Source organism: Heptranchias perlo, chromosome 5 (assembly GCF_035084215.1).
Source record: "Heptranchias perlo isolate sHepPer1 chromosome 5, sHepPer1.hap1, whole genome shotgun sequence".
Taxonomy (NCBI): domain Eukaryota; kingdom Metazoa; phylum Chordata; class Chondrichthyes; order Hexanchiformes; family Hexanchidae; genus Heptranchias; species Heptranchias perlo.
In genome coordinates, this window is record NC_090329.1 from 64,513,844 (window position 1) to 64,538,452 (window position 24,609).

General features: G+C 40.0%; 1 protein-coding gene across 1 annotated transcript in view; it reads left to right on the plus strand.

The window, feature by feature from the left end:
- Positions 1-8,939: 8,939 nt before the first annotated feature.
- Positions 8,940-24,609, plus strand: part of LOC137321818 (protein eva-1 homolog C) — a 338,629-nt gene continuing 322,959 nt past the window's right edge. The window contains exon 1 of the mRNA XM_067984520.1: positions 8,940-9,193. Coding sequence (XP_067840621.1) covers positions 9,088-9,193 — 106 coding nt within the window. The 5' untranslated portion in view covers positions 8,940-9,087. The remainder of the gene's footprint in view (positions 9,194-24,609) is intronic.

Genomic DNA, 24,609 nt, shown 5'->3' on the forward strand with positions numbered 1-24,609 from the left:
GGAGAGAAAGGTAGAGAGGTTTAGGGAGGGAGTTCTAGAACATAGGACTAAGGCAGTTGAAAGCTCTGCCACTAATGGTGGGGCAAAGGGAAGGGGGATGCACAAGAAGCCAGAGTCAGAGAAATAGAGTGTTTATGAAGAGATATAGGGATGGAGAAGATCTCAGAGGTATGGTGGGAGAGGTCATGGAAGAATTTATTGATGAGGATGAGGATTTCAAATGCAATGCATTAGGGATGGAGGCCCAGTATAGATTGGCAAGGACAGGGGTGATGGGCAAAATGTATTTGGTGCAGGAGGATATGCAGGGCAGAATTTTGGGAAAAAATTGGAGGGTGGAGGAGACATTGGAATAGTCAAGCCTAGAGATGACAAAGATATGTATAAGGGTTTCAGCAGCTTAAATAATAGGATTTTTGATGGATTGGAGGAGCAAATACATAGATCATTGAATTTGACCGCACAAGTAGATAAGGCCATAAAAAGACAAACAGAATCCTTGGTTTTGTACCTAGAAGCAAATAATAGAAAAAGAGATAATATTGAACATATACAAGACCTTAGTTAAGTCACAGTTGCAATATTGTGTACAGATTTGGGCACCTCATTGTGTGAGAAGGATACAAAGCAATTGAAAAGACGCAGTGTTAATTAATTAGGAAAGTACCAGGGACGAAAGGTTACAGTAATGAAGGCAGACTTTCATTCAAGCTGAAGATATTAAGGGTTAGGGCTAGGGGTTATGGAAGTCATCAAGATTATGAATGGTTTTGATAAGGTAAATAGTGATAGATTGTTTTAATTGCCTACCAAGACAGTAACGAGGGGGCACAAATTTAAGATAATTACAAAAAAATTAAAGGGGAGATTAGAAAAAAACCTCCACACAGAAGTAGATAGAATGTGAACTATGTGCCGCAAACTATTGTTGAAACATAGTCAATAAATTCTTTTAAAAGTATGAGGTGCGAGTTGGCCATGATAGATTGGAGAACTTTACGAAAAGGGATGACGATGGATAGGCAATGGCTAATATTTAAAGAACGTGTGCAGGAATTACAATTATTCATTCCTGTCTGGCGCAAAAATAAAACTGGAAAGGTGGCTCAACCGTGGCTTACAAAAGAAATTAGGGATAGTATTAGATCCAAAGAGGAGACATATAAAATTGCCAGAAAAAGCAGCAAGCCTGAGGATTGGGAGCAGTTCAGAATTCAGCAAAGGAGGACAAAGAGATTGATTAAGAGGGGAAAAATAGAGTATGAGAGTAAACTAGCAGGGAACATAAAAACTGACTGTAAAAGCTTCTATAAATATGTCAAGAGAAAAAGATTAGTGAAGACAAATGTAGGTCCCTTACAGTTAGAAATGGGGGAAATTATAATGGGGAACAAAGAAATGGCAAAACAATTAAACATATACTTTGGTTCTGTCTTCACAAAGGAGGACACAAATAACCTGCCAGAAATGTTAGGGAACCAAGGGTCTAGTGAAAGGGAGGAGCTGAAGGAAATCAGTATTAGTAATAAAATAGTGCCAGGGGAATTAATGGGGCTAAAGGCTGACAAATCCCCAGGACCTGATAATCTACATCCCAGAGTACTAAAGGAAGTGGCCCTGGAAATAGTGGATGCATTGGTGATCATCTTCCAAACTTCTATAGACTCTGGAACAGTTCCTACAGATTGGAGGGTGGCAAATGTAACCCCACTATTTAAAAAAGGAGGGAGAGAAAAAACAGGGAATTACAGACCAGTTAGCCTAACATCAGTAGTGGGGAGAATGCTAGAGTCATAAAAGATGTGATAACAGAACACTTGGAAAGCATTAACGGGATTGGACAAAGTCAGCATGGGTTTTTGAAAGGGAAATCATGCTTAACAAATCTACTGGAGTTTTTTGAGGATGTATCTAGTAGAATAGATAGGGGAGAACCAGTGGATGTGGTGTATTTGGATTTTGATAAGGTCCCACACAAGAGGCTAGTGTGCAAAATTAAAGCACATGGGATTGGGGGGAATATACTGGCATGGATTGAGAATTGGTTGACAGACAGGAAACAAAGAGTAGGAATAAACGGGTCTTTTTCCGGGTGGCAGGCAGTGACTAGTGGGGTGCCGCAGGGATCAGTGCTTGGGCCCCAGCTAGTCACAATATATATCAATGATTTGGATGAGGGAACGGAATGTAACATTTCCAAGTTTGCAGATGACACAAAGCTGGGGTGGAATGTGAGCTGTGAGGAGGATGCAAAGAGGCTCCAATGTGATTTAGACAAGTTGGATGAGTGGGCAAGAACATGGCAGATGCAATATAACATGGATAAATGTGAGGTTATCCACTTTGGTTGTAAAAACAGAAAGGCAGATTCTTATCTGAATGGTGATAGATTGGGAAAAGGGGAGTTGCAACGAGACCTGGGTGTCCTTGTACACCAGTCGCTGAAAGCGAGTATTCAGGTGCAGCAAGCAGTTAGGAAGGCGAATGGTATGTTGGCCTTCATTGCAAGAGGATTTGAGTACAGGAGCAGGGATGTCTTACTGCAGTTATACAGGGCCTTGGTGAGACCACATCTGGAGCATTGTGTGCAGTTTTGGTCTCCTTATCTGAGGAAGGATGTCCTTGCCATGGAGGGAGTGCAACGAAGGTTTACCAGACTGATTCCTGGGATGGCAGGTCTGACGTATGAGGAGAGATTGGGTCGACTAGGCCTATATTCTCTAGAGTTTAGAAGAATGAGAGGTGATCTCATCGAAACATATAAAATTCTAACAGGACTAGACAGACTAGATGCAGGGAGGATGTTCCCAATGGCTGGGGAGTCCAGAACCAGGGGTCACAGTCACAGGATACAGGGTATGCCATTTAGAACCGAGATGAGGAGAAATTTCTTCATTCAGAGGGTGGTAAACCTGAGGGAGGGATTCTCTACCACAGAAGGCAGTGGAGGCCAAGTCATTAGATGTATTCAAGAAGGAGATAGATATATTTCTTAATGCTAAAGGGATCAAGGAATATGGGGAAAAGCAGGAACAGGGTACTGAGTTAGACGATCATTTTGAATGGCTGAGCAGGCCTGAAGGGCCGAATGGCCTACTCTTGCTCCTATTTTCGATGTTTCTATGTTAGAATGGAAAAAGAAGATAAATGGTATGGGGATTAGTGGCTAATATGAAGAAAACATAAGCACAGACTTGATGGTCCAAATGGCCTATATTTGTGCAACATTCTATGATTCTATAATTCTATGACCTGGGATTTTGTTGGTATGAGTTAGCTGGTAATGTTTTTAATAACTTCCTACCCATCAATAATTCTACTGGACAATACCCAATTTATAGCTCTTTGTGGTATAAAAATAAGATATGGATCACCTACTTTGTTCAGTAACTTTTGGCACTATTTGTATCACATGCTTCCCTAATGCTTTGTAGGAATCTTGGACTGCTTGTAACATGAATAAACCTACAACCATTTACATATTTGCCAAAGCAGGTTTCTGAAAATGGTGGACTTTTCTCAGTGCAGGAATGCTTCAGTAAAGTTCAGTAAGGATTGATTTAAAATGTTGAATCACAGGTGCAGTCATATGTGAAACTTCTCAATTTCCATATATCATGAAAAGTACTCTACAACTAGTACATTCTCTCCTTTTGCACAGATCATTTTTTACATTCCATAAGTGATTGGCCATAAGTGATTTGGATTACCAAATTTGACTAAATTTGTCGCAGTAAACACTGTTCCTGATCAAGTAAACTTAGAATCATAGAATCATTGAAAATTTATGGGATATTTATGAAAATTTATCGTGTCTGCGCCGGACGAAAATGAGCCACCCAGCCTAATCCCACTTTCCAGCACTTGATCCGTAGCCTTGTAGGTTATGGCACTTCAGGTGCGTATCCACCTACTTTTTAAATGTAATGAGGGTTTCTGCCTTTACCACCCTTTCAGGCAGTGAGTTCCAGACCCCCAGCACACTGGGTGAAAAATGTTTTCCTCAGCTCCCCTCTAATCCTTCTACCAATCACTTTAAATCTATGCCCCCTGTGCTAAGGGAAATAGGTCCTTCCTATTCACTCTATCTAGGCCCCTCATAATTTTGTACACCTCAATTAAATCACCCCTCAGCCTCCTCTGTTCCAAAGAAAACATCCCCAGCTTATCCAATCTTTCCTCATAGCTAAAATTCTTCAGTCCTGGCAACATCCTCGTAAATCTCCTCTGTATCCTCTCTAGTGCAATTACATCCTTCCTGTAATATGGTGACCAGAACTGTACGCAGTACTCAAGCTATGGCCTAACTAGTGTTTTGTACAGTTCTAGCATAACCTCCCTGCTCTTATATTCTATGTCTCGGCTAATAAAGGAAAGTATACCATATGCCTTCTTAACCAGCTTATCTACCTCTCCTGCTACCTTCAGGGATCTGTGGACATGCACCCTGCATGTCCTCTGTTCCTCTACACCTCTCAGTATCCTCCCATTTATTGTGCATTCCCTTGCCTTGTTTGCCCTCCCCAAATGCATTACCTCACACTTCTTCGGATTGAATTCCGTTTGCCACTTTTCTGCCCACCTGACCAGTCCATTAATATCTTCCTGCAGTCTACAGCTTTCCTCCTCACTATCAACCACACAGCCAGTTTTTGTATCATCTGTGAACTTCTTAATCACGTCCCCTACATTTAAGTCTAAATCATTAATATACACCACAAAAAGCAAGAGACATAGTACTGAGCCCTGCGGAACCCCACTGGAAACAGCCTTCCAGTCACAAAAACATCCATCGACCATTACCCTTTGCTTCCTGCCACTGAGCCAATTTTGGATCCAACTTGCTACTTTCCCTTGGATCCCATGGGTTTATACTCTTTTGACCAGCCTGCCATGTGGGACCTTGTCAAAAGCCTGGCTAAAATCCATGTAGACTACGTCAAATGCACTACCCTCATTGACCCTCCTTGTTACCTCTTCAAAAAATTCAATCAAGTTAGTCAGACATGACCTTCCCTTAACAATCCATGCTGACTGTCCTTGATTACTCCGTGCCTTTCTAAGTGACGGTTTATCTTGTCCCTCAGAATTGATTCCAATAATTTGCACCGATGTTAGATTGACTGGCCTGTAATTACTCGGTCTATCCCTCTCTCCCTTTTTAAACAATGATACAATGTTAGCAATCCTCCAATCCTCCAGCACCATGCCTGGGAGGATTGGAAAAAGATGGTCAGAGCCTCTGCTATTTCCTCCCTTGCTTCTCCTAACATCCTGGGATACATTTCATCCAGGCCTGATGATTTATCTACTTTCAAAGATGCTAATCCCCTTAAGACTTCCTCTTTCACTATGTTTATCCCATCCAATATTTCACACTCCTCCTCCTTAACTACAATGTCTGCATCGTTCCTCATTAAGATTAAAATATTCATTAAGAACCATACGAACATCTTCCGCCTCCACACATTAACCCTTTGCTGAACCCTAGCCACCACACAGATGTTTTGTCTCTGTACATTTTGAGATTTCTCAATAATCTTTGTGTGGTTCAAAGAAAAGGAAGAATTTGCATTTATATAGCACCTTATCACATCACTAAGGACTTCACTGTTGTCATGGAGGTAAATGTAGCAACCAATTTGTGCATTGCAAGATTCCACAAATAGCACATGAATAACCAGATAAATTGTGTTTTTTGTGGTGTTAGTTGATGGGTGAATGTTGGTCAGGACACTGGGATAACTCCCTGCTCAAACAGCGCCATGTGAACTTTTTCATCAACCTCCACACTCTCAATACTGTATTGAAGTGTCAGCCTAGAATATGTGTTTACCCGTTGTGGGTTTGAACCCACGATCCTCTAACTCGCAGGCAAGAATGCTACCAACTGAGTTAAGTTTCCTATTGTTTCAAGTTTTTTCATCGCAAAGAATATGGAATGACCAGTCATTATCCTTTGAATGGCAATCCTTTGATGAACTACTGTAGTCTCACTTTTAGTCAGAGCTCACATCAACACATCCGTTGTAATCAGCTCTTTACCTAGTGCGTGTGAGATGGAATATTTGTAATTGACTAGTTTCATTCTGAATCTTTGGTTTCTTGATGGCAGTTTGTCTAAGTTCTTTAAACTACGCAGTGACATCAAATATTTGTGATCAGTTTTGACATGGAAAGTTCTCCTTATGAGATATTCTGAAAATTCCTCATTGTAGCTTTTTTTTGTATTTGTGCTATCTCTGATCTCATTTAGTTAACAAACCTGAAGTATATGCAGCTGGAATCCAGTGTCCTTTAGTTTGACACATCTTCTAATACAACGCTCTGGGCTTTAATATACGTATTCCAGCAGGGGCTCAGTTCTCTTGATGCATTGAAATGCCCTCTTTTGGTTTTATCCCATATCCACACACTGTTCTTGCAATACTCAGTTTGGTATTGTCATCTTTGAAATATAGGGAAAGGATTTAATATGTTGATTAACTATGCCTAGGAAACACCAAATGTCACTGGCATTTGAAGGTGGCACCATCTCTGTGAAGGCATGTAACTTTTGTGAGCTTGTCCTGATTTACAATGTATCCTAGAAATCTGATATGGGTTTGTGAGAATTCATATTTGTCATTTAAATTAATCCAGATTTTCTCAAACTTTGTCAGTAATGTTACTAGGCTTTGTTATGTTCATCCTGAATCTTTCCATAAATCAGAACGTCATCCAAGTGGAGGAGCATACTATTTTAGGACATTTCCTTCCCTTTCCATGTAAATGTTTCGAATGGGAATCACTTGTAATAATTTTGACTAAATGGTATATTAAATGTTAATAAGACTGAAGCTTTTGCAAACAGCACTTCCATCACTCAGAGTTGGAATCCAGTTTTAAGAAGATTTTATCAATCCAAAAACTTCCGTAGTATATGATCAACTGAGGATAGTTAAGTGTGAACTGATACTACCTTTTTATCCCACTGTCAAAACCAATCTCTGCACTCCTTGAAAATGGGGTTCTCTGCTTCCCAGCAGCATCAAGTCTCAGTTGCTTTCCTCTCACTCAACAGCCAAAACTGAAGCTTGGCACTAAAATGAGTCCCATGCTGACTGATCAATCATAACAACCCACAATGTTTGCTCTCAGCCAATCCCAATCACTTAATATCATTGGTTGGCCCCTTCTCTTCTGATGATTTACTAAATTAAAGAAAATGCAAAAAGATTTTTAAAAGTAGAAATATTTAAAGGAGGGAAATAATGGAGTCTTTGCCTGTTGCCGCTCCATCTGGCATAGCTCAGATTGGGAACTGACCTGATTGAGGGAATCAAACCTGTGTCCTCCAATAGCATGCTACTGACTATCGGAGCACTAACTCTCAGTAACCATTGCCATTATCTTCTATGATCTGAATATTTTTTAAAAACTCCACAATATCATCTTAAAAGATTGAAGTTCTCACAGTAAAATACGAGGTGAACAGTCTTGTTCAACTTGAGATAGTGGCCAGGAAGGGTATGGAATTGGTGGCAAAGTTACGGCATTTGTGGCAGGGGCCGAATACGATGCCTTCAGTTTTCCCAATGTTTAACTGGAGGAAATTGCAGCTCATCCAGGCCTGGATGTCGATCAAGCAGACTGACAATGCAGAGGCAGTGGAAGGTCAAGATAGGTTTTTGGAGCAGTAGAGCTGGGTGTTGTCAGCAGACATGTGGAAGCTGACCCCCATGTCTGTGGATGATGTCACCAAGGGACAGCGTGTAAGGGAGGAAGAGGAGGGGCCAGCTTACAATGCAGGTGTGGGTGAATAAGCCATTGGTAGAGATGGTCTGGTTAAGGTTGAATAGGAAAGAACAAAGCCAAGCGAGGGCAGTACCACTGAGTTGGACAATGGAGGAGAGATTTTAGAGGAGGTTCATGTGCTTGACTGTGACAAAGGCTGCAGAGTGATCAAGAAGTATGAGGAGAGATAGTGCTTTGTGGTTATAGTCACAGAGGATGTCATTTGTGACTTTGTTTAGGGCCATCAACAGTGCATGTCATCATCACCACTGGCTGTTGGTGAACTTTCTGAGCAAAGAGAGGTTGAGTGGTAAGCCCATCAGTGCAGTCCAGCAGTATTGTTTCCTGATGGCAAGATTGCACATGTGCAATCATTTGTTGTTCTGGGGATGCTGTGGAATCAGCCTCATAATATATCGGATTCTATAGCACTGGAAATTACGTGTATGTAGAGCTGTTTCTTCCTGAAGCGGTTATGTAATATAAATGCACCGTAACATTCTTCCTAGACATGTTGAACTTAGAATGACCATCTCTATATGGCCAGTGTAATAGTTCACCAGCATAAATGAGAATATTTTGTGTGAATGAAGGAAGGAAGGAACGAACGGACATTTGGACCTCACTGATAGTGCCGAGGTTTTTTATTGTTATGTATTTATGTGGACCAACGGGCGTTATAACAAACCTAACCAATTTGAAACGAATTATGTAAGAGCGAGGGCTACTAGTAACAAACACTATTTTGGGGAGAAAACGTCACACGTGAAACAATTTGTGTTGTCTCCTTAAAATCATTGCAGTATTGGAAATTATTTATCGATTCCAGGAAGCTTAAAACACATTTTGCTAAAATAAATGCAGTAGCTATGAAGGAGGCGATGCTGAAAGTAAATAGCTATATTTTGTAGTGTAAACAAAGTCGTAAAACCAGGGACAAGGAACAACAACAACAAAAAAACCAAGGTTAAAATATGCAATTATACCAGTGGGCGAAGGTAGGAAATGAATTCACAAAGTTATATAGTGGCTTGCTCCGTAAAGGTGTTGGGAGAGAGGGGCGTTAGGACCTGGCGGGAAGCTGCCGCCTCAGGTAGGGGCCTGTCAGTTTCACCCTCAGTCACTGAGCTGCGTGGCTCGTCCTTTACTTTCCCAAAACGCCCCCAGCAGTCAGCGCCGATTCTGTATTCCAGCAATGGGACTAGCTGGCACCACAGTGGAATACCAGCTTCGAAACATGACTTTCCGGAATGAATAACCAAGGAAGGGAAGGAGCGTGAGTGTGTAAAACAAATCGCGATTGTTTCAAGGATGTTTCTCCCAGATGCGCGTTGCACACGTTTGGATGCGATCTTGCTTAGAGTGATGAGTCTGGTCTGGCTGAGCAGTTTTGCCAAAACTTCTTCGGACTTTTCCGGTAGGTGATGACCAACCGGGGAACACTTTGTGGGGGAGATAATCAATTTAAGTTTTAAACATTAATTCCGAAAATGTAAAGAATAAACATATTCCCTTCCCCACACAGGAGATTTCATTTAAGCAAATTTAAATTATTCTGAGGGGAGATTGTTTACCAGAGACTAAAAGTTAAGAAGCTTGAAACATTGCAAACTGAAAATCATCAGCGTGATTGAAAGATCTCCCCTTCAAATAATAAGAAACACGATTTTTATTTGAAACGTTCTCGTTGATAGTGAATTTATATATTTGATTTTAAGCATTGTACGATGTAATAAATTGGGAAAAATGAAATGACGGGGTAGTTTTATTCTCTACTTATACATTAAAATTCATGGGTTTTTAGAAAGTTTGAAAAAACATATATTTCCCCCGAAATCAGAGCAACCCCGAACGGGTTTTAAAGATGCATTTTCTTTTTCTGAATCAACAGAATTTACTCTTTATATATAATTTTGCTGCATTTACAGTGAAACTCGAAACAGTCTTAAAAAGACAAACTTTCTAGTAGTTTTCCTGAATGTCTGTCTGCCTTTCTGAGGTCGCGAAAGGCACTATACAAATGCAAGTTCTTCCTTTCTGTTATCTTCTTAAAAATGCACTTATTGCAGCTCCCTTTCCCTTTATGGCACGAGAGTTAACTTACTTGCACTGTCCCGTCGCCGGTCAGTATAGCTACAAAACGTGCTTTTTTAATGTGTTGGCAAAGCTTGTTTAGAAGAACCTTAGAATCATCATATCTGCCACATCCCTGAGAAACTTGTTAAGTGGGCTTGGTATTTTCGGTTTAGTTTTGAATGGCTTTGACTGGTCGATCTCTACATAAGAGGTAACGAAGAGCACTTGGACGATTCTCTCATTCGGAAATCACGTCCTAACCTCAGCTCCTAAATTTTAATTGTGTTTTACGTTTTCAATCAAGAACACACTAATTTCAATATCCTGGAGGAGAGGAGAGTAAAAAGATAAAAGGAAAAAAAAATCAACATCCTGAGTTTAAGATGAGTTGCTATCCCCCTCCTCCTCTCCTCATATCAAAACTTTAATTGCGAATTACACACAGCGGAAAAAAATTCTATTCAGAACCGTAACAAAACTCAAACTGCAGTAAAATGTTGGTCAGATTTGCCATTAGTTCCCTTTCATGCCTTTGTGGGTCTCCCGGGGTGTTTTGCAGAGCAGAGTGGAGATGCATTTGTTTAATAATGAGTCGTTTAAAATGTAAACCATCCATTGTCACCTATCTGCTAATTGGCTATGTATGTTTATTCGAGCTGACCACTTTAGTTGTGCGCGAGTCTGAAGACAAAATCGCCTTTGCCTTTAATCAGACCATAATAAAGACAATTTGTTTGACAAGTTCTTTTCAAATGATTATCGAGGGTATCTACATGCTCACCGGTTTTGAATGGTCTTTAAATAGACTTTGATATTGAGTTTGAAAAATGCGAGTTGTACACTAGTCTTCTTGGTAGGTAGGTTCAACATGTGACCACGGAAAAAATGCTGGAAATGTTTAGTATAAATATAGGATAATGTTTGCCAGAAAGGAAATTACAAGGCACTAAGTAAAAAGTGTCCTTTCAACACTGGGACCTAGATTTGAATCCCGTCCAAAATGGTGAAATGAAAGCCTTCGTCTCTGCTGACTTTAAGAATTGATTTGAATTTGGGCAGTCTGAAGAATTAAGGATGCTTACGGTGGAAAATAGGAAAACTCATTGGTGCAGCAGGGGGTGATGCTGTTCTAAGATTGAAGGTTTGGGTGCATTGTTTAGGCAGGGCACGGCGAGTTTAACTCTGCGTGTAACTTGTCTTGTATCTGACCTGGGAATGCTAGATGTTGATGGAATGGAAAAATACCCTTCCCTATAACTGGCTCCTTCAGCGCGATGAGCATAAAATCATCTAAACAATTATCTTGTTGTAATGGATGAATCTAGGATTTTGTACTTTATCATCTGAATGCTGAGGATGTTTGACTTGGAAGTTTACAAATTTCAGATAAATTTGAAATTAGTGGAACAATGATTATAAAAAGAATATGCTATAGGATTGGAAGGTATACTTAACGGATCATAGAAGAATGAACTACATGAAAATGAATGATCTGGTATATATTAAGGATAATGAATGGATAGGAAGAATTTAGACGACAATAATACAATCTAGCGGCTGGAATCATAGAGCGCAAGAAGCAGGTATAATTTATACTTATACTAAGATTCTGTCTGCATCCTTATCAAATACACCAACTTATATACACCGGAGTTTCCCTTATTATTCAGATCCTTGTGAATGCATGTTCCAGCTTTCATGATCAGTAAATGTACAGTTATCAATCATGATGTCTTGTATAAAGATAATAGACTGAATAATATGACCCCATGAGCGGAAAGGTTATGCCTTCTAAAATCAGAAGGTGGCTATATTTCCGCTAAAACTCAGCTCAAAAGTCACATCCAGTTTATATTACACAATCTTATAGTATTTTGAAATAAAACCAAATGTAATTCAGGTTGACCTGAAGTCATCTGACTTAATTTTAAAGACTTCGGGGTGAAAAATAACCGGAGTAACTCCCCAGTACTGTAGAATCATAGAAATTTCAGCACATAAGGCGACCATCCAGTGCATGGTCCCTGTAGGGTGTCAGCTTCATATTGGAGATATCCACACATCGAGCTATCTAATCCCATTTACCTGCTCTTTCCTCATACCCTTTAGTATTTTTCTACAATTATTTTATCTATTTCCTCTTAAATACTGTGAATGACTCTTCTTCAATAACCCCTTTTAATGCATTGAATATTCTATTAACCCTTTGTATGAAAAACAATAATTTTAATATTTCTCTTCATGCTTCTAGTACAAATCCTAAATGTATGCCTTCTCCTTACAGATTCTCTTACCAGTGGAAATAATCTTTAATATCTATCTTTCCAAATCATTTCAAAATCTTGTATACTTCTATTAGATTGCCCCTTAATCTTCTCTGCCTGGTGAATTCAGCCCTAGTTTTCAAGTCTCTCATCGTAACTATATCCCCCTATCCTTGGTATCGCCCTAATTAATCTTTTTTGTACCTTTTCTGTGGCTTCAATATCCTTTCCATAATGTGGTACCAAAACTGCACATAGTACTCCAACTGTGACCTAACAAATGCCTTGAACAGAATCATTACCAATACATAGACAATGCATGTCAGGGTCCCACTGGATGTAAAATGTATCCGATGACTGCATCTGAAGTGACCAAACAATGAATGTGCACCATTATTGAACAATATTTGCTTGTTCCTATTCAATAGAGCTCTGCATGACACTGAGTTGGAGTGACTTAGTGGGATTCATTAACATGTTTGCTTTAACTAGTCTCAGGTTTATCGTGCAATATACAGAATTAAATTACACCGTAAAGGTAGCATGGAACCAAAAATTATTGGAGTGCCAGTCCATGGTACAAAGGAATTGTGAGTCGAGAGTCATTCCCACTGTCATAAGTGGCTTAATGGCTGATTTGAGTTGCATTGGTGGACTCCTGGAAGGCCGTCTGCCTTCTCAACCATAGGAGATGTATAGCCTGGGAATTCTGCATGTGACAAAATCTCAAATATACTGCTAAGAAGAGATGTCAAGCCAAGGTTCTGTACCTCAGTGGTACCCAGTTGCAGAGCAGCATTAGCAGAGACCTGGGATCCAGGAAATACAGATGGAGACCTAAAAAAAAATAGAAATTAAATGCATAAAAAGAGAGGATAAAAGTCCTCTTAAAAGTTCATTGAAATGAATAAAACAGCCAAAAGGTTCAGATAACCTGGTGAATGTAATCTAATTAGTTTACAATTTCATCTGAATCCTGTTACCATAGTTACACTGAGACTTAGAACCATAGAAAAGATACAGCACAGAAGGGGGCCATTCGGCCCATCGCGTCCGCGCCGGCTTGAAGAACAACAAGGTGCCCATTCTAATCCCACCTTCTAGCAACCAGTCTGTAGCCCTGCAGCTTACAGCACTTAAGGTGCATGCCCAGGTACTTTTTAAAAGAGTTGAGGGTCCTTGCCTCTACCACCAATTCGGGCAGCGAATTCCATTCACCCGCCACCTGCTGGGTAAAAAAGTTTTTCCTCATGTCCCCTCTAATCCTTCCACCAATCAGCTTAAATCTATGCCCTCTAGTTCTTGAACTCTCTGCTAGGGGAAACAGGTACTTCCTGTCTACTCTATCTGGGCCCCTCATAATTTTGTACACCTCAATCAAGTCTCCCCTCAGCCTCCTCTGCTTCAAGGAAAACAACCCCAGCCGATCCAATCTCTCCTCATAGCTGCAATTTTCAAGCCCTGGCAACATTCTTGTAAATCTTCTCTGTGCTCTCTCCAGACCAATTACGTCCTTCCTGTAATGTGGTGACCAGAACTGTGCACAATACTTGTTGGGGTAATGTGGGTTGAATATTTAATTGTATGCAGGTGAATAGAATCTTACAGCACAGAAGGAAGCCATTCGGCCCAGTGTGCCTGTGTTGGCTCTTTTGAAAGAGCTACCCAATTAGTCCCACTCCCCTGCTCTTTTCACCATAGCCCTGCAATTTTCTCCCCTTCAAGTATTTATCCAATTCCCTTTTGAAAGTTACTATTGAATCTGCTTCCACCATACTTTTTTAGGCAGTGCATTCCAGATCATAACTTGCTGTTCATTTCTGTTATTGGCTCTCATCAGATAGCTCTAATTTAGAAATGTGTCCACAAATGCGCACTCTGTATGGGGAATGAAAAACAAAAATTGTCTTGGGAATTAAAATGGCAGTATCCGAGTTTGCATCCTGCTTCCGAACTGGCTTTTATTTAAGCCAACTCTGATTCAGTATTCACCATACAGTTGTGGTAGACTGATATTCTGAGGTTGGAGTTTTGGTGATTTTTAAGAAAATATTTAACGAGGGAGAACTTTTGAAATACAGTATAATCACTGGAAGATATTTGTTTACTTTCAATTTTAATAAATAAACATTGTATAAATCTACAAATACAATGGTGCAGAAGCAAATGTAAAACCCAAGAAAGACAAGCAAACCTGATTAATCCCAAACATGGAGGAAGAAAGGCGGCAAAAAGTTTGAAGCTATTTGTTCATAGCCTACAGACCATAGAAAGGCTACACATATTTCTGTTACTTGGCTCCAGACAGTGGTTTTGAACCTGGATCATATTCTCATTTTATTTTTTTTTAGAAATTATTTTCTCCCCTTCCCGATCTTCCTCGTTGAGTGGGTACATAGGCCTCCAACAGTACCTCCCCTTTTTCATTTTTTGAAATTTAGAATTAATTTTTCATACTGGGTTCTGTCAGTTTCATGTGTTTATATGGTACTTCAAAACTTGTTATTTTACAGCTGTGAACTGTATGTTGGGCAGGCCGTATACTTGGGCACTATTGCTGCCTGTTGGGAGGTGGGTGAGAGTTCGCTATGGTGACTCAATGTTTGTTTGAGTTTTCTTCCTCCTTTCCTTTCTATAGAGAAAAGCCTGTCCTTACATTGGCATCTTCCTCATAACACAGCCTACATCAGGAACTCATCATACGGAAATTGTAAACACACCTATGTGTTACTGCACCATGGTACAGCACACTGTCACTCTGTTACACAATAGCCAAATTAAGCTGCTAAGTTAACACTGGAATTTCAAAACAATTTTTTTTACAGTGAGAATTTGTAAAATTAATTTGAAGCCACTTATTGTAATCAACATCATACTGAATAATTTTAACATGATGACCCCAAGCAAAGCTTATGTTTGTGTGATGGGGTCTGCCCTGGTGGTGGGCCATCTTGTATATGCCTAAAATAATCTGAACAATGTTAGTGGGTTGGTTGCTGGGCTGTTTGATTGTTGGCAAAATGCACAGAAGATTGTATTTGTCATTAGAGACATTTTGAGATAATACATTGTGATGAAAGCAATTAAGGTGAGAGCATCCCGTGACAACCAGTTTACTCTTTGGGATGTGATACTGGGTTGGTCTGCATTGTGTATAATGATTTAAAAAAATAGAATAAGAGGTTTTATGAGTAAGATACAGACTGTAACCCAGTCAATATGCTCAGTCTGGGAGAATGAAGCTTAGAGCAATTTCTGCTTATGTGAACTTTAAGAATGACTTACAGCCATCAGCTGACTTCCAATTTTTTTGGAAATTATATTACAATACACAGTTCTTTGTTTACCTTTTCACTCTGGTTTACTGGCTCGCCAGTTCATAATAAGCATCATGTGACAGAGAGGAGGGTGTTACAAGATATTTAGTGGTGGTACAATGTTAGTCATGATGTGGTACAAATTATATATGGGATAAGTCTGCAGTGGCAATTTGTTGGGAGAGTTATTTCTTTTTTGAAGTTTTTGTATTATTTGCATTCTTTGTCATCCCAAACTCTCCTCCATTGTGTATTTTCCCCAGCTGAGAGGATACAATAAAGCCTTTTTCCACATTTCTGCCAATGTCAGTCTATAGTAAGGCAAGAATAGCCTAGAGTGAACGGTCCTCTCACATTTTTCTCCTTCTCACTGAGGAAGCACCTGGCTTCTATACAACACTCACCATGTCAGCACAATTGAGATTGGGAACTTGCGGTATGGAGGATTGTAGTAACGAGTGTTGGAGCTCAAACATACTCTGCCAGCATGCTAACCTACTTTAGGCTTGTTCTGTGAAGAATATTTGCAGTGCATATTCAATGGCATCTCCAGTGGGCTCTGGACTGAGCCACATAGTGCAGAATGTTTTGTCAGAATTACCTGTAGTGATATATTTTTATTGTTCGAGCCCCTGAACTATCACTAACACAATCAAAATGAAAGATGTTATTTTCAATGAGCTACAAAGTTAGGTAGAATCTTCTTAAGGGGAATTATTGCATTTTTCCAGAGGGAATTTTAAATTCTGAAAGAGCTGCACATTGTTTTTGTCACAATATTGAAAACAACTGATACAATAATATCAGGGCAAAGTCTCACTGATATTTATAGCAAAAATATAAATACATTCTTTATACACATGTTTATGATTTCACTATAAATAGCGAAAATTTTCCCCCTTTATGCTGTGTATTATGTTTTTGCCTGTAAATAAGGTTCAAAAGCTATCCTAATAATTTTACTGGGATCACAATACCCCTTTTAAATTTCATGGCATTTATATTAAGTTGTTCTTAAAAAAAAAACCTGACCTATTCATTTCATTATATAGTTTTACTGTCTTAATACTCAACCTGTAATTGACTGCATTTACTTTTGACGGGATTGTGTTTTTGTAGATTTTCTAAATAGAGAGAACAGTGCAGTGGTACAACGTGGAATTTGATTGTGCTCTACCATGGAGTTGTAAGACACCTATTCATATCCGTGATTCCCTACAAGGTGAATTCCTGATTTTGTACTATCACTGAGAAGTGTCTTGTGATTGATTTTGGCGTACATCACTTGTGGTGGCTTGGAGGGATACGGTGGAGTAAAAGTTAAAGGCGCGTTCAAGGGAGGAGTCATCCTGTAGTAAATGTTATCTGCAGGTCAGCCTCCAGGAGATGGTATAGATATGTGATAGCCACTTTTGTGAAGCAGAGGTGCTGAAGACATGTTTGCTCTGACATGCCCAGGAAGGACTGTCAGGACCAGTAAATGCAGGTCCTGGGGTAAGTACAGGTCCGTGCATAACGTGAGGTGTAGTCACACCTGCCTTTCTAGTCCTCTCGAGAACTACTCTCCTTCCTCCAAATCTAGGCATGTCATTGGAAACTGCAAAGAATTCTTATCCTACTTGCTTTGGTTATTGAAAATGAAATAGCAGCTCGAAGCAAGATTGTTGTACGAAACAGAGTTGAGAAATAATAGTCTTTAAATGCAAAAAAAAACTTAAACAGCCACACAAATTAATGCACCAATGATAATTCACAAAACAATATATAAGGCATAATAATTCTAACTTTCCACCTTTACAAAGCCAACTCCAACTGGCCAGGCATTGTTGTGCCCATCTTATATGGGTGAGCAGTGCTGTTGGCGAGGAGGCCGTAAGCAAATTCAATTTAAATAATATTTGGAGTATAATCAGGCTTATGCTGGTCAGTGCACCCTCCAAAATTCCAAACGTTTTCTTTGTCGAGAAATGCAGTGAGCTATGAATTGGGCTTGTTATACGGGTGTACTGAATTTTGTGAGCAGTGCTAACCCCTAGTGAGGCTTTACACTACTAATGGAGCCGTGCAAGATTGGGGCTATAGTGTAGATTTTATTTCATAATAAATGAAAAGCTTTAATATCATGCAGTAGTCAACAAGCGACCTGACCAAATGTGGTTTGGAGATCTAAGTGTCGATAGTTCTGGGACTACAATGCTTATAAACTCATTCAGCTAGGGAGCTAGTGTATCCACTATTACTAGGTCAGCCAACACCTGATGAACACACATGTACACTTCTAGTAGAGGATACTAGGTGGGGATCAGTTGAAGCCCTGGCTGAATTTTCCCTCCATAACCCAATTAGGGACACTGAAGCCAATTATAATGCTATTCTCTTACCCCAGCTAACCCAGCTGAGACAGGGGATCAAATCTGACTTCACTGATCTGTATGTCTGTCTTAGTCACTGGATAAATTTACTCAATTATTGAGTCTTTTTAATAAAACTGTTCAATACACTAATGTAAATTAGTATTCAATAGGTCGGGCCCAGCAAATCCATCACATTGAACAAATTTGCATAGGATACATAACAGTATAAGACCTGGAACATAGGGAAACAAATATAAAGTGGATTTGTGTATACTGGAGTTGCGCAAAAGTAGCCATCACTGTATTTGTGCAACATATCCTGGATATGATTTTATGATTATTCTTATGATATCTTAATGACTATTATTTGATTTGTTGAAGTCTTTAATTCCTTTGAAGGGTAAGTGACTTAAGGACACATAGGATTTTTATTATTGGATGCATGTCTTTGCATAGATTGGCATAAGCTTTCTTTGTTTCCCCATCTCCTTAAATCTACCTGGCATCACATACCATTTCCCAACCCAGAGACTGAGCATGAGATTGTTCCCAGGCTTGCGCCAATTCTATTCTTACAATGACTACTAGGAAGTGACTTCTTACCTCCTGAAGGCTACATTTTCAGGATCAATTATTCTTCAGTTGTGGACATTCTGAATTCATTCTGCTTTTGAAATGTTTTGCCCTGCACTCACATATAGCTAAGTAGGAGGATTTAACTTGAAGGGAATGACAGGTCCAAAGTATGACACAGTGCCTTGGTGTACCAGCTTGCTATAATAAATAATCCATCCTCACCTTCCTGCACAAATTGGTGATAATCAATATTGTTTTCATTGTAATGATGTGTTAGGGCGATGTTTATCATGGACCAAACTGAAGATATTTATTCTATGAGCAATTCAGGAAAGCTCAACATTTTGGTAATTGGCACACAAACAATTTCAATTCTCTAAACCTTTCAGGGTTATTTGGTGAATCGTGCAGCCGAAGAGGCAGTAATGCAGATTGGCATGATGGTAGTTTGGTTTATGAAATATGAGAAGCTTCAATTCAGTACAGACTGTGAACAAGAAGAAAAGAGCTTTATTCGCAAATTCCATTCATATTATCTGTGTAGCAGAAAAGAGGAGCAAAGGCTAAACGGATGCATGTTCAGGGAGACAGAACAGAGTGCCTGTAAGTGCAGCTAATTTCGAGCATGAGATTCATAAAATCTAGGGGGTTAAATTCCTCTTAATAAAAAATGAAAGGGTATCTAATTTTCTCAGAGGTAATGAATGACCAGTTGGCGAAATCAGATTCTCAAAAATCCCAGGTTTCAAATCAGTGCATTCACACAATTCTGTTAGCAAATTTATTAATTCTCCTGTTTTTCGTTCAAATGGGAATTTTGCCCTTAGAATCAAATGTAAAGTACTCAGCCTATTGCGATTTTCTGAATATCATTCATGTCAGCCACTATTATCCCTTTGAAAACTAGTAGAATTTTAACAGCCAACAAAGCAAAGTTACATTTTCAGGATTAGTCGATATTTGATTGTAGGTAATTCCATAATTCTGCTTTGGAATTTGTATTATATTTTGTGTGGGAGATCTTCATCAGATGACTTTACTAGCTAGGTGTGAGTCACCTGCTTTGTAGTGACAGGCAAAACAGTGGAAGAGGTGGGTGTTTTAAAGTCTGAAACTCGAGCAGATGAAGTCACTATTGATTCTCAGCCAGCTGCTGTGACCATGCTTCAAATTTGCAGCTCGTGCAGATTAAAACTCAAGAAGTTTGTAAGAAAGAAAGTTGTTCTGTAACTTTGATTACATAAAGCCTATATTAGGGAAACACTGTAAAAGATTGGACTGGAACCCAGACCTTATTTTTTGGCTTTTTATACCCCATTACTCACCTTAATCTACATCTTCAAGGCAGGTAAACTGAATTTGTTGATACCGTTGCTTCAGTGGATGTTAAGATGCCTACAGAGATAGGCGTATCTGATATATTATAAAGGCCATCACTCAACAGAGGGGCGAAGTAGATGACAGTAATTTAACAGCACCTGGGTTCTGAAGTAGTACTTCCCCACCCAGCTCGAACATTCTATTCATAATGATAACTTTTCACACTCATAATGACAACTCTGTAAAGTATAATTTTTGGCGGGGGCAGGTTAAAAAAAACGTTGATCTGCTTCAAGCTATAAAGGGAACATGACACTCAAAGGTTAGCAATAATTATAGTCCAGGGCTGGTTTTCCTGATAAATCAGTGCCTGGAAAAGGTATAGTTTATCAACTCGTCCATTTGCTTGTGCATTTATTCAACTATTTGCTTCACTGTAGTTTGGGCGAGGTTGAAATAAGACAGGTTGACCTAGCTTAACCCCAGTTCAGTATTGTCATGTTTCCATGTGCTGAAGAACATGTCATTAGTAAGGGCACGGAGGAATTATCTCCAAGTTGTGCTGATAATGATGATATGGTGCTTGACCCCAGTGGGTTGCCCTGTGCCATTGTTCGTTTCCTACACAGTGGTCTCTGACTTTCCTTTCAACTTCACCTGTGCCCACCTCACCTTTTTAAATGTAATAGAGTTTCCTCTTCCTCCCCCTCTCTCTCTCTTTCTCTTTCTCTTCCTCCCTCTTTCTTTCTTTCTCTTCCTCCCCCTCTCTTTCTCAGGAATGAAAATCCACAGAGAAAGGGGACTTGGAATTGGATAAAGCTGTACTATTAAATCAGTGAAAGTGAATGAGTTTAGATAAGGGCCTTTTCCATCAAGTCACATTGTGGTGGGAACTGGCTGTGCAGATCAATAGTCACCTGATAGGATGTTTTTATTTGAAGAGAAAAATAATTTGCATCTCCTACTTTCGCTGATTTCCTCACCCCCCCACCCCCCCCCCACCCCAAACTTTTTTTTTATTAAAAGGAGGTTGAGCAGGGATTCATTTAACAAATTGAACAAGAGGAAAGATGACTGGTCATGACTTACAAAATAATTGTCCGTCCACCCACAACCTCCAGCTGCCTTTTAACTCAATCTATAGTAATCGCTAGAGCCACACCACCAATGAAATGTTCCATCCTCTGGCGTGAAAGAGGAAAGAGCAATGGTGTAAGGAATGGACCACGTACTTAACAAGCATCAGTGTAGATAGCCTATGTGTTTTGAAAATACTTGAGTTCATATTTTTCATATATATTAAGTTAAGAAAGGACATTTGTGTGCCATTATATTTTCTCTAGGCATGTGACTTTTCTAACAGTTCAATGTCTCATAAAATTCAACATCAGTGATCTCATTGTCAGGTCAGCATTCATGATGAGCCAGTTATAAGAACATAAGAAATAGGAGCAGGAGTAGGCCATCCGACTTCTCGAGCCTGCTCTGCCATTCAACAAGATCATGTCTGGTCTTCTATCTCAACGCCATTTTCCTGCACTATCCCCATATCCGTTGATACCTTTAATATCTAGAAATCTATCGATCTCTGTTTTGAATGTACTCAATGACTGAGCCTCCACAGACCTCTGGGCTAGAGAATTCCAAAGATTCACCACCCTCTGAGTGAAGAAATTTTTCCTCATCTCAGTACTAAATGGCCTACCCTTTATTCTGAGACTGTGTCCCCTGGTTTTAGATTCCCCAGTCAGGGGAAACCTCCTCCTTGCATCTACCCTGTCGAGCCCTGTAAGAATTTTGTATGTTTCCCATTGCTTGACTACTGTCATAACTTTAAATGTAGTTCCCCAATCAACCATAGCCAACTTGCGCCTCATACCTTCGTAGTTTCCTTTGTTAAGATTTAAGACCCTAGTTTCGGATTGAACTACATCACGTTAATACTTAATGAAGAATTCTATCATATTATGGTCACTCTTCCCCAAGGGCTCCTTTACAACAAGATTACTAATTAACCCTTTCTCATTGCACAATACTAGTTCTGAAATAGCCTGTTCACTAGTTGGTTCCTCAACATACTGATCTAGAAAACCATCTTGAAGTCCAGGAATTCGTCCTCCACGGTATTAGTGCTAATTTGGTTTTAATTTAATTTTATATTTAGATTAAAGTCCCCCGTGATTACTGTATAACCTTGTTACATGCACTTCTAATTTCCTGCTTTATACTGTGCCCCACATTACCACTACTGTTTGGGAGTTGTTTATAGGCCACCAATGTTTTCTGCCCCTTGCTGTTTCTTAGCTCCACCCAAACTGATTCTACATCTTGATCTTCTGAGCTAAGATCCTTTCTCACTATTGTACTGATCTCGTCCTTTATTAACAGCACTACTCCATCTCCCTTTCCTTTTTTCCTGTCCTTCCTAAATGTCAAATATCCTTGAATGTTTAGTTCCCAGCCTTGGTCACCCTGCAGCCACGTCTCTGTAATGGCAATTAGATCATACCCATTCACTTCCATTTGTGCCGTCAATTCATCTACCTTGTTGCGAATGCTGCGTGCGTTCAGATAAAGTGCCTTTAATTTTGCCTTTTTAACATTTTTTTCCTATTTTGACCTTATTTGCTGCTGGCCTTTGTGTCCGCTGCCTTCCAATTTCACTTACTACTTTTCTGCCTTCCACTTCCAGCTTTGTTACTCTCCCTTCTGAATCTCCTCTCAAGTTCCCATCCCCCTGCCAAGTCCCCTCCCCAACAGCACTAGCGAACCTTCCCGCAAGGATATTGGTCCCGGCCCTGTTGAGGTGCAACCCATCCGGCTTGTACAGGTCCCACCTCCCCCAGAACCGGTCCCAATGTCCCAGGAATCTAAAGCCCTCCCTCCTGCACCATCTCTCCAGCCACACATTCACCTGCTCTATCCTCCTATTTCTACTCACTAGTGCGTGGCACTGGGAGTGATCCGGAGAGTACTACCCTTGAGGTCCTGCTTGTTAATCTCTTTCCTAACTCCTTAAACTCTGCCTGCAGGACCTCATCCCTCTATGTACCTCTGTCATTGGTACTGATATGGACCACAACCTCTGGCTCTTCATCCTCCACCCCCAGAATGCTCTGCAGCCGCTCAGTGACATCCATGACCCTGGCACCAGGGAGGCAACATATCATCCTGGAATCGCGTTTGCGGCTGCTGAAACGCCTGTCTGCTCCCCTAACTATGGAATCCCCTATCACTATTGCTCTCCTGACCTTTTTCCTCCCCCTGCTCCACCCCGTACAGCTGAACCACCCATGGTGCTGTGGGCATGGCTCTGGCTGCATTCCCCAGAGGAACCCTCTCCTCCACCAGTATTCTGGTTGGAGAGTGAGATGCCCTCAGGGGACTCCTGCACTACCTGCCTGGTCCTCCTTGTCTGTCTGGCGGTCACCCAGTCCTCTGCCTGCACTTTCATGTACTTAGGATGGTAAATAACCTGCATGTTGGCATAGCAGGTTGGTATGCTAGCCTGCTGTCTCATAGTATGCCTGTTTGTGCTAATAATTTTCTACCTGATGGCTTGCTGATCTTTGTTGGGTGGTAAGAGAAAAAAACTCTAAGTTAAATTTGAGGTGCTTCGAGTCCTCTGATGGCTCTGTGAATTTATCCAGTAGGTATCTGAGTCTCACAGAGCAGAAAGGTGTCAGGTTTGATCACCAGTCTCAACTGAGGTAGTTCATCTCAGGCAGGATACAACAGGGCAGTTAAAATTCAGTACCCTGGGGTATGGAGGGGGAAATAGGCAAATAATCTTGCTTCTGAATGTTATCCATTGACACTGGCTAGAAAAGCGGATATGTGTTTGCTGGGTGAGAACAGAATCAGACTTGTGATGCCACTGCCCTCCCCCCACCTGTGGGCACAGAGCCTGTAGACACTCACTGACCGGGTTCATACCTGAATAATGCTAATTTGGTCAAGATACTGGTGGGTTCTCAGCACCTGTAAAACTGCACCACATCAAAGAGTCACTGTTGACGGGAGAAAATGGGAACACAAAAATATTGAAGAAAATTGACAAGAAAATAATATCGGCAGCAAAGCAAATTTGTAGCCCAAAAAGAAATAGGGCTAGGTCAAACCCTTAAAAGCTTTAGTTCAGCATGTCAAATAGTCAGTAAACGGATGTAGTGTCACTGCTACGATGAATCACAGCCTCTTTTATTTTACTGTGTGCTGTGAACTGAAGGACATCCTGGACTGGATAAACAAGTTACTGGATAAAAGTGCCCTGGGCTAATAAAAAAAAACTGCTGCTGGAAACCCTGATGTTTCTTTTAATTGCTACTTGGAATGACTGTTGCATTCAGTTGTTTTGGGTTTTTAGTTTCATGACTTGTTTTTTCTTTATCTCTCTCCCACTCCCACCTCTGAGTACAGTTTAATGAAGTTCAGACACCCGACCTGGGAGAGAATTTGTCTCCAAAAGCAAGTAAATATTAAAGGAAGTAAACACAGACTAAACAGAAAATGTAAATCCTATTATTCTACAATATTGTATAATATAATTAAATATAATTATTATATGCATACATCATTTATAATTGTCACTTGGACTCTGCGATCAGGTTATTGCTTTGATACGGTATTTGTTGTTTTAAAATTATAGTTACCATTGCTTTAGGGGGTGGTTTTATTCAATTTTGATTCAATTCTCAGTTGTTTTTGGGGTGTCAGTGAATATAAATAGATTTCAATATATGTCAATTATTGATGCACTGAAGATAATAACTCAATGATGAGTTGTGCTACTTTCGTATGCCTATCTGCAGTACAATGTGATGAAGGCAGGAATAAAGTAGAAACACAATTCATCCTCTGTAATGGGCCATACAGACAGACCATAGTATGCAGTTGTACCAGTCAAGCCTTGTTGATTTTCTGACA